At 37.4% G+C, this 10,790-nt stretch overlaps 1 protein-coding gene across 1 annotated transcript; it reads left to right on the top strand.

The window, feature by feature from the left end:
- The first annotated feature begins 9,653 nt into the window (after positions 1-9,653).
- On the top strand, positions 9,654-10,790 carry LOC113286509. Its single transcript, XM_026535105.1, has 4 exons — positions 9,654-9,728; positions 9,903-10,010; positions 10,096-10,319; positions 10,425-10,790. Exons 3-4 carry the CDS (start codon positions 10,206-10,208, stop codon positions 10,728-10,730), a joined length of 420 nt encoding a protein of 139 aa, XP_026390890.1. The 5' UTR covers positions 9,654-9,728; positions 9,903-10,010; positions 10,096-10,205; the 3' UTR covers positions 10,731-10,790.

Genomic DNA, 10,790 nt, shown 5'->3' with positions numbered 1-10,790 from the left:
AGGGACATCTGCTACACAGCTGGACTAATTACGTGTGATGAGTTGAACCAGTGCTGGAAAGATCTTGTGTCAGATGGAAAGCGGACTAACAAAGCAACCAAATGTATCTTTCTTCGACTCTCTCATAGTGCTCAGTAGAAACAACGTCTTCTTCGGTCTTCAACTGTTGATGATAAACTATCGAACCTCATAGAACCTTGACAATTAACTCTTCTCTTCGATTTCTTGTTTGACTTATAAATTTTTACTTCCCTTTGGCCTTATTGAACAAAACGTAACGATGATTTTTCATTTTTCATTTTTTTTATTTTTCATTTATTTTTCATTTTTTTTTATTTTATTTTTGTAGACAAAAATAACAAGACAAAAATTTAAATGGCCATTAGAGAAGGACTTTAGAACTTGGATCTTCGCAACTTGTGATGTCTTGGTATCATGAACTTCAACAACTTATATCATTTGTTCTTATAACTTTTTGTAACTAAGTCTTCAACTTTGATTTTTGAAATATTCTTTTCTATTGTTACTTTTAAACCTTAAACGTATTCAACTTTCTTCATATATTTTGATGTCGCTCCGCTTGTTGATGATGATAAGTTTCTACTGAGAGAGAGTCGTAATAATCCAGTAACTAAGATTACATTGTGAGGTTGCTTTGTCTTTCTGGCATTTCCTCCTGACCTACTCGCCTTCCCATCATGGATGGTTAGGCCCATCACGGTTACCCTCTAAAAGGAACAAGTTCTCTCCTGAATTTCAAGGATCTCAATGTCTTTTTCTCTAATGTCTCAATAGGTTGTTATCTCTCGCATTCCAATTTCTATCTTTTCGGTGAGAAACAGTATGTAAACTTAGCTAACCGGGTACTATGTGACGCTAGAAGTTTCAAAAATGCGACTAAAATGTTTCTCCCATACCTCTAAACTTAAATATAACATTGTCCTCAATGTTCTAAAGATAAAATTAAAAGCATGAACAAGGAGAAACTGTTACCACTTGAAGCAAAAGAGATAACGAAGGATATTACCGTGTCACAAGAATATTGGGTTACCTCCCAAGAAGTGCTATGTTTAAAGTCTTTATCCAGACATTAGAAGAATTAGTCACCTCATAGAATCATATAGAAGTAGCCGGAATAATTGTGGGTCATCTGGATCAAAAAGTATTACCCACAAGAAGAGGATACTGCAACAGACCAAAAAGATACCGAACATACCCTTGTTTAAGACAACTACATCTAGTTGTGGCTCAGGTTCAGGTTCTATAACTGGGTCTAGATAACAGGTTTTGTCGGTTGGATTTCCTCAAAGCTAAGATCTAGTTCAGGTATTAGAGTCTGGAAAAACTCAACTAAGAACTTAGAAGCACATAACAACAACCTGAATAATTGGGGATCCTCTAAGTCAATTAGATTTGACTCACACAACTGACCACAATGAAAGAGGTGGTCTTCCTTAAGAAAATGTGTCGACCCTAATATCCTAAAGTGATTAGGTTTAGTCTCAAAACTTAATAACCGACACATCTTAAAATCAAAAGTTCCCACAATTGGAAGAGAAGTTTTTGGTGGGAAAACAAAGTCAATCTTGGTATCATAGCCTGGGTTAACCACATCAACCAGAGGATGGGTTTCTAACAACTGAGCTTCTTTCTGGACATCATTAGGTTCGGGAAAACATGTATGAAGATAATCTTGTAAGATGGTTGAGGCAAAAATGTCAATTCCTACAGGAGGGTACTTTCTAAGAGTTAAAGCACACGGAGAATTATAATCACCCCCAAACTTAGAGTTTTTTGTGTCTCTAGAAAGACTAGTCACAACTTCCCTAATTTCTAGGTCATCAGATTCCTGGAAATGGTCAATAGATTCTTCTAAGTTGGGTTGATCCTCACTCATTTCTACGAGTTTATCATCTTCTAAGACTAGTGTTCCTAAATCGCTAGATTCTAAAACAGTATTCTCAGGGTAAACTCTTTCCTCTAAACCATCATCACAATCATATAAAGGATTATCAGAGAAAGTTTCATATAAAGGCTCATCAACTAAGGTTTTAATCATAGTTACCTCCTCCGATTCACTGATAGGCACATCAAATAATGGATTATCCAACATACTGCAGGCTAAAGGATCATGAACTACACCGTCTAAAACGGTGGTATCTCTAGTCAAATCCACATCCTTTTGAATAGGTGAATAATTATTAAAATTATTTGGATTTGTATTAGAAACAACACTATCATTATAAAGCTCAATCGGAGTAACAAATTCTTGATCACTGTGCCTACATATTTCATGTTCTTCATCAATACTATCTTCATCATAATCATCACTATAATAACATGAAAATGATCGAACCTTATCAAAACAAGTAGTGTTACCAATTCTAACCTCGTCATCTTGATTATGTGAATAAAAACTATCCTTATTTTCGAGGGTGGTATTGGGAAAACTACACTGGAAATTAAGACTATCCTGAGCAAGTTTTTCCACAATCCTATTTGTATTCTCAGTAAATTGCTTGAGGGTCTCTTCTAGAGATATCTTAGTTGACCGCTCTACGGACTCTTCTGGGAGAAGAATATTATAAGTATCTTTCATAAATAACTTCCGTGCTGACTCATTGAAACTCTTGAGAGACTCTTCTAGAGAAATAGAAGGATTGTTTTGCTCGTATGACCTGTGGGTATGTGGATAGTAATTGGGCTCAAAATGGTATGGACCATAACCTTCAAAGGTTTCGCGTTCCCAATCACTATTCACACTATGGTCATAAAAAGGATAATGTCTAAGCTGCTCAGTCGGAAACTCATTGTATTGGCTATTATAATACCAGTTCGACATCCTAACTGCAAGGTAATTCTAAACAAACACAAAAAAGGCTGACTCGACCACAACAAGCCTATTTTATCTAGCAAACAAAAAGCATGATGGCTCCACTTAGATTGTTTCTAGACCAGCTTCAAATCCTTCGAAAGGGAATTCGTTACAATTTGAGCAAACCCCTCTGGAATCAATCCGAGTCAAAGTAAGTTGAATAGAGGCGAGGGAAGCTGCATGGAGCTTTGATACCCAAGGCCTCACCGCATTACAAGGCGGCGCAGTCACGCATTCAACTCACATAAACCATCATGAACTTCGAAGTATGCTTAAAAGAGTAACCAATATTTCTCGAAAGACTTTCCTATTAAGCTCGTTACCCTATCGATCTCGTTCTAGTCAAAATTTTAGTCTTAGGTTCGTGTAGGTTACGTGTTCCTAAGGCGGGCAAGAAGGAAACGGTGATGAAATCCGAGTCCTTATCTTGATTTGGCCAGGCCTTTCCCTTTACTAGAAAATTAAATCCGATTTCAGGTCCTCAACATATATGCATACAAAATCATCCAGTAAACCCGTTGACAGGGGATTCACGGGTGTTTAGAATTCTTACGTCCCGTTCCAGACGGGGGATGAACCGTTGAATTCGACTCGGGCCACGACTCCTATGTCATGTACGAACCCGAGGGGCCGAGGCGATATCGTAATCGTCGTCCTTCTCTGCACACAGTTTATTTAAACGTACCCTTCCTTAGGGTCTTTAAAAAAAATAACAAATAAAAATGTCCAATGTCCAAAAATAAAAATGTCCAAAAAAAAACTTTACAAAAAAAAAAAACTTAATTACAGTTTCTAAAAAAATAAAATAAAATAGAATATCTATATTCCTCCTTTTTTTTTTCTTTGGCTTCGCTTTTGTTTTCAGGACTTTCTCCCCTTTTCTTTAGCTCAGTTCCAAATCTGAAAGCAACACAAGAAATACCAAAAGGCGTAAAAAGGAACAAATAAAAAAAAATTAAAAACTAATTTATAACCAAATCCGCATCGGCGGCGCCAAAAATTGATGGTATTTTTCAATGATGTTGTAGTAAGATGATTCGTTCACTCAGATTTGTTGAGAACTTGTTTTAAGATTTAATAAAGAAAATAAGGAAAAATATATATACAAAATTTGTCACAGGATGAAGAGAGACCGGGACTCTGGATTCCACTGGTTTTCATGTTCATGGGGTTCATAAATTAATCCTAGACATTTATAGCTCAAAGCAAAAGAAACAATAACTCTATTCTTTGTGAAACTGTGTGTGTTTAAGGTTTTTGGAGAATATTCCAAGGGAATCTTACTTGTCAAATGTCGTTCATACCAAGTTTCCTACTTGTAGGAGTCCGCTCCTGGCGAGGTTTCTACCTCGAAGCCAGTTTCATTCCCGAACTTGGGGAAACTGTGTGTGTTTAAGGTTTTTGGAAAATATTAATTCCAAGGGAATCTTACCTGTAAAATGTCCTTCATACCAAGTTTCGATTCCTACTTATAGGAATCCTCTCCTAGCGAGGTTTCGACCTCGAAGCCAGTTTCATTCCCGAACTAGGCGAAACAGTGTGTGTTAAGGTTTTTGGAGAATATTAATTCCAAGGGAATCTTACATGGAAAATGTCGTTCATACCAAGTTTCCTACTTATAGGAGTCTGCTCCTAGCGAGGTTTCGACCTTGAAGCCAGTTTCATTCCCGAACTTGGCGAAACTGTGTGTGTTTAAGGTTTTTGGAGAATATTCAAAGGTAATCTTACATGTAAAATGTCGTGCATACCAAGTTTCCTACATATAGGAGTCCGCTCCTGGCGAGGTTTCTACCTCGAAGCCAGTTTGAATCCCGAACTTGGCGAAACTGTGTGTGTTAAGGTTTTTGGAGAATATTCCAAGGGAATCTTACATGTAAAATGTCGCTCACACCAAGTTTCCTACATATAAGAGTACGCTCCTGGCGAGGTTTCTACTCGAAGCCAGTTTCATTCCCGAACTTGGCGAAACTGTGTGTGTTTAAGGTTTTTGGAAAATATTAATTCAAAGGGAATCTTACCTGTAAAATATCGTTCATACCAAGTTTTGATTCCTACTTATATGAATCCTCTCCTGGCGAGGTTTCGACCTCGAAGCTAGTTTCATTCCCGAACTTGGCGAAACTGTGTGTGTTAAGGTTTTTGGAGAATATTCCAAGGGAATTTTACATGTAAAATGTCGTTCATACCAAGTTTCCTACATATAGAAGTCCGCTCCTGTCAAGGTTTCTACGTCGAAGCCAGTTTCATTCCCGAACTTGGCGAAACTGTGTGTGTTAAGGTTTTTGGAGAATATTCCAAGGGAATCTTACATGTAAAATGTCGTTTATACCAAGTTTCCTACATATAGAACTCCGCCCCTGGAGAGGTTTCTACCTCGAATCCAGTTTCATTCCCGAACTTGGCGAAACTGTGTGTGTTTAAGGTTTTTGGAGAATATTCCAAGGGAATCTTACCTGTAAAATGTCGTTCATACCAAGTTTCCTACTTGTATGAGTCCGCTCCTGGCGAGGTTTCTACCTAGAAGACAGTTTCATTCCCGAACTTGACGAAACTTTGTGTGTTTAAGGTTTTTGGAAAATATTAATTCCAAGGGAATCTTACCTGTAAAATGTCGTTAATACCAAGTTTCGATTCCTACTTATAGGAATCCTCTCCTATCGAGGTTTCGACCTCGAATCCAGTTTCATTCCCGAACTTGCGAAACGTGTGTTTAAGGTTTTTGGAGAATATTCCAAGGGAATCTTACATGTAAAATGTCGTTCATACCAAGTTTCCTACATGTAGGAATCCTCTCCTAGCGAGGTTTCAACCTCGAAGCCAGTTTCATTCCCGAACTTGGCGAAACCGTGCGTGTTAAGGTTTTTGGAGAATATTCCAAGGGAATCTTACATGTAAAATGTCGTTCATACCAAGTTTCCTACATATAGGAGTCCGCTCCTGGCGAGGTTTCTACCTCGAAGCCAGTTTCATTCCGAACTTGGCGAAACTGTGTGGTTTAAGGTTTTTGGAGAATATTCCAAGGGAATCTTACATGTAAAATGTCGTTCATACCAAGTTTCCTACATATAAGAGTCCGATCCTGGCGAGGTTTCTACCTCGAAGCCAGTTTCATTCCTGAACTTGGTGAAACTGTGTGTGTTAAGGTTTTAGGAAATATTCCAAGGGAATCTTACCTGTAAAATGTCGTTCATACCAAGTTTCTTACTTAGGAGTCCTCTCCTGGCGAGGTTTACTCAAACCAGTTTCATTCCGAACTTGGCGAAACTGTGTGTGTCTAGGTTTTTGGGAATATTAATTCCAAGGGAATCTTACTGTAAAATGTCGTTCATACCAAGTTTTGATTCCTACTTATAGGAATCCTCTCCTGGCGAGGTTTCGACTCGAAACCAGTTTCATTCTCGAACTTGGCGAAACTGTGTGTGTTATGGTTTTGGAGAATATTAATTCCAAGGGAATCTTACATGTAAAATGTCGTTCATACCAAGTTTCCTACTTATAGGAGTCCGCCTGGCGAGGTTTCGACCTCGAAACCAGTTTCATTCCCGAACTTGGCGAAACTGTGTGTGTTTAAGTTTTTGGAGAATATTCCAAGGAATCTTACATAAAATGTCGTCCATACCAAGGTTCCACTTATAGAAGTCCGCTCCTGGCGAGGTTTCTCCTCGAAGCCAGTTTTATTCCCGAACTTGGCGAAACTCTGTGTGTTTAAGGTTTTTTGAGAATATTCCAAGGAATCTTACATTTAAATGCCGTTCATTGCAAGTTTCCTACTTATAGGAGTCCTCTCCTGGTGAGTTTCGACCTCGAAGCCAGTTTCATTCCGAACTTGGCGAAGCTGTGTGTGCATATATATTACTTGGTTTTTTTTGTTATTATTTATATCCAACGATCTAGAATTCAGCAAAAACAAAAACAATGATCACTACTCAATCTAACGGTCACAATTCCTTGTTTGGTATGAGAAAAACAAACACATTTCTCAATCCGTAACCTATTCTCTTAACCAATTAGATTGCATAAAATCTAATCTAACGGCTTTAAACTCAAATCTAACCTATCATGCGGATTGAGGATTTTGCACCCAGTAAACCGCCCAAATATCCCGCCCATATTTTGCGACGCGTCGCTTGTTGAATTTGGGTCAAACAAAAATGAGGACCACACAAAACTCTCTCTCGGTTCCTTCTCCGTTCATCTCTTTCACTTTTTTTTTCTCTTTCTTCAATAGAGAAAACTCTCTGCAAAAACTCATTCAGATCGTCAAAAACTCATTTTTGATATTAGAAAATCAAAATAACACCATATCCTCTCATCTCAGAAGAACTCATATCCTCAAACCCACAGAAAAACTCTCAAACCTCAGAAAATCTGCAACCGTCGTCATAAAATCTCTCTATAATGGTACAAATTAATCTCTGAAACCCTCTTTTCTTTTATTCGCTTTGGTTGATTATAGTTTTTTGTTCTAGGGTTTGTAATATTAACATGTAATTTTACAGGGTTAAAAGCTTTTTTTCTTTTTTTTGCATAAATAGGTTCACATTATTTGTTGAGTGTTCTAGGATTTACTTTTTTTGTTTTGATTTTATTGTAAATTTTTTTAGGGTTCGTTTTAAATTTTCTGATTTCAGGTTTTTTTTTTTGATTGATCTATGCATAATATGTGAAAATAAATGGTTAGATGGTTAGATTTGTATTCTTTAAATGGGTTGATATATGCATGATGTTTATTCTAGCTAGGATTTTTTGATCTTGTTTTAGGGTTCTTTTTAATTTGACTGATTTTTGATTTTAGGTTTTTTTTTTTATAATAGCATGCAATTTTGTTTTTATTTTAGTTCTTTCTGCTTATTTTTACATGCTAGTAACCTTAAATTGGAGCTTGAATGGCATGCTAGTAACCATCAAGTGAATCTCTAATTGCGGAGTTGGAATACGGAACCCCTGGTTCATTCTCAACTGAGAATGTGCAGGGCTTCTGTATTCCAACCATCCGTTGAATAGTTGCTCGGTGGTGATTTTTTTGTTATTTTGTCCTTTAGTGATACCAAATTTCTATATTAGTTATTAGTGCGCTCTCTATCATATGGGCGAGACAATTGCTTCTTAAGCGATTGACTAACCCATATGAAAGTCAGTGCACTATCTCATTTAGAAATTCTTCCAAGTTGGTATCCAATAATGCTTTTGTAAATTGATAATATTATACTAATATCATTTTTGAATTCTTTTTTTTGTAGCTCATTAATGAAAACAAATCTTACAAGAATGGAAAGAGTAAGGTAAAGACTGATTTCATTATGATTCAGTTGCTCTTGTTCATATAAATGATTCGCTTTGAGTTGTCAATAGATACTAATTAAGCTTTTGTATTTAATGATGCAGAAGTCAACAGTAAAGAATAATGTCAAGCGGTTTCCAATCCCTCTAATTCATCTCAATTTCATTATATTAACATAACAAATTTCTTTACCTTCTAATTTTAACTAAGTTATATATGGTTTTTACAGCTAAAGAAGGCACTGAAGAGTCAACAGTCCCAACATGATAATGCATCTCCACCAAAAAGTGCTTCACTTGCTTCGAAGTGCCGAACACCGAGAAAGAACAATTTCGCAGAACCAGCTGATCATATATCTCCAACTGATGCAAATACTTGTCAGAGGCGATCATCACCAAGGTTCAAAGAGGCTGCAGAACCAACAAATCCTAAATGTACTACACATAGTACTCCTCCGTCAAGTGCACAACCTGAAACTGACCAACCAATACCATACACTCGAAAGAAAGTAGTTTCTAAGATGAAGAGTGTGCTGAAACCTACAAAGTATAAAGAAGATGTTGCAAATTCAAAATGCAAGACAGTAAAGCGGAAATTGGACACAAGTACTGGACCATGTCCAACTATTCAACTCAGGAATCCAACTGACGTTTTTCTGATTTTGAAGATGAAGAAGATAATGAAATTTTTCATACTAACCAAGACGTGCAAGAGGAAGTTTCTGATGAAGGAAAAGATAATGATGATGGTGATGAGACTGATGGGGGGTAGGAATTGGAGAATGATGATAATGGTAGTGATGATAAGCCGGAAGAGGAGGTTGTGGGACCAAGAAAGAGAAGAAAGTTTGTTCCACGTGGACCAACGCAGATGCATGGAATGAGGTTAGATAACACAGATACAAAAGCCAAAGTTCCCTTCAACTTTAAAGATCAGCCAATTGGTGATCCATCCGTGCAGCTGGCAAGTTGTCTAGGGGTGTTAGTTCGGCGAAACATTCCGTTAACATACAAGGATTGGAGAGTTGTTCCTCCCCAGGACAAGGCCAACATATGGAAGATAGTCGAGGTAATTAAAATGATTAATTTTTAACTCTTCAACTCTTTTCATTAGTCGACAACTCTTTAACTCATAGCAGATTCTAACTAAAATGATATACATTTATTTGCAGAAACGGTTCATTGTGCCTGAACATTACCAAGACTACTATTTTGCAAAAATGGAAGCATATCTTAAATAATCTCGATCTAGGAAAGCCGGTTTGGTACTCCACGCTTTGGATCAACTACAAGAGGAAGAAAGAGAGAGAAGGCTTGCAAAGCTAATGCCTACGAGCATGTCTGTCAATGAGTGGGAGACGTTTGTGAAACGTGTAGGATCGCCCGAATTCAGAATAAGTGTTTATAATATAATGAATGATTATATTTTATGCTTGAAAATTTGAAATTTGTCTATTAACTGCTTAATTTCCCTTTGCAGGTCAAAAGGCTCAGAATGCAAGAAATTCGTTCAAAGCATAACACCCCTCACACGATTGGCCGAGAAGGTTACACCCGACTGGAAGTTAAGACGGTATGTTCTACCCTCGATTGAGTATTTTGTGTGTTCCATGGCCTGCTCTTTTGTGCTCTAATTTTGACTTATTAGTGTTGCATACTGATGCATGTCCAAACAATAATTAAGACAATTTACTTGACTTCATTTGTGGAAGATGTTAACTAACTGGGATTCACATTTTCTTCGCAGCAAAAAAAAATGAACACAACTGAACAGATTGATAAAGCTGATTTATGGGTAGCAGGTCACAAACCGAGTGAAGGAAAGGAACCAAATACTAGTGTTCTAAGTGCTTTTGTGAGAAATCTTCTATTCTTCATTCTTTCAATTTATGTGTGCTTCAATAATGCAACAATATCTTATATGTTTCACACTAATACAGAAAAAATTGAAGAAGCTCAAGCACATCATGGTTCTTGTAGTGGATCTTCCTTGACAGACGATGTTCTTACACGGTCTCGTGGTGAAGATAAAGGGGTGAGACTTAAAGGAATGGGGTTTGGAGAGACACGTAAAAAGATTGCATCCAATAGTCAGTATAAGTTGATCATTCAAGAGTGTCAGGAACCCTGTAGAGCAATGAATGATCGTCTTGTGATGTTAGAGGTAATAATATATTTTGTTCATGGTTTGGTTTTTAGTTTTCTTTTTATAGTTGATGAATTCAAACATGATTGTTCCACTCATATTGTCTATTTGTTTTTTCTACAGGAAAAGAGCTCAAAGTGTGTCTGCGCTGAAGTCCACTCTCACACTGACAGTCCAGTTGCAAGCAACAACGTGGCTAGTACTAGCAGAGCTGCTCCCTGCAATGGAAAAGCCTCAACTCCCACTACTAGTCATGTCAGTAGATCAAGTGATGTGAAAGTGCCAGAAAGATTTACACCATGCCGGTTACTAAGTTGGTACAAGGAAGGAGAGGTGGTGGCTGATGCTAAAATTAGTGAAACGGATCCGTCGCAGGAGATACATGGGAGGACAATAGGTTTTGGAGCCTACACTGTGTGTGTGTGTTGATTTCTCATGTTGAAGGTGCTCTCGTCTACAAGTCAACTTCAGAGTTCAAGTTTGTTGCTG

The sequence above is a fragment of the Papaver somniferum genome, chromosome 6 (genome assembly GCF_003573695.1).
Source record: "Papaver somniferum cultivar HN1 chromosome 6, ASM357369v1, whole genome shotgun sequence".
Taxonomy (NCBI): Eukaryota; Viridiplantae; Streptophyta; class Magnoliopsida; order Ranunculales; family Papaveraceae; genus Papaver; species Papaver somniferum.
This window is presented reverse-complemented; position numbering and strand designations above follow the sequence as displayed.

Coding starts and splice junctions, on each gene's coding strand:
- LOC113286509 (XM_026535105.1), top strand. CDS start 10,206: ATGGGGTTTGGAGAGACACGTAAAAAGATTGCATCCAATAGTCAGTAT. Junction 10,320..10,424: donor ATCGTCTTGTGATGTTAGAG/GTAATAATATAT, acceptor TTTTTTCTACAG/GAAAAGAGCTCAAAGTGTGT.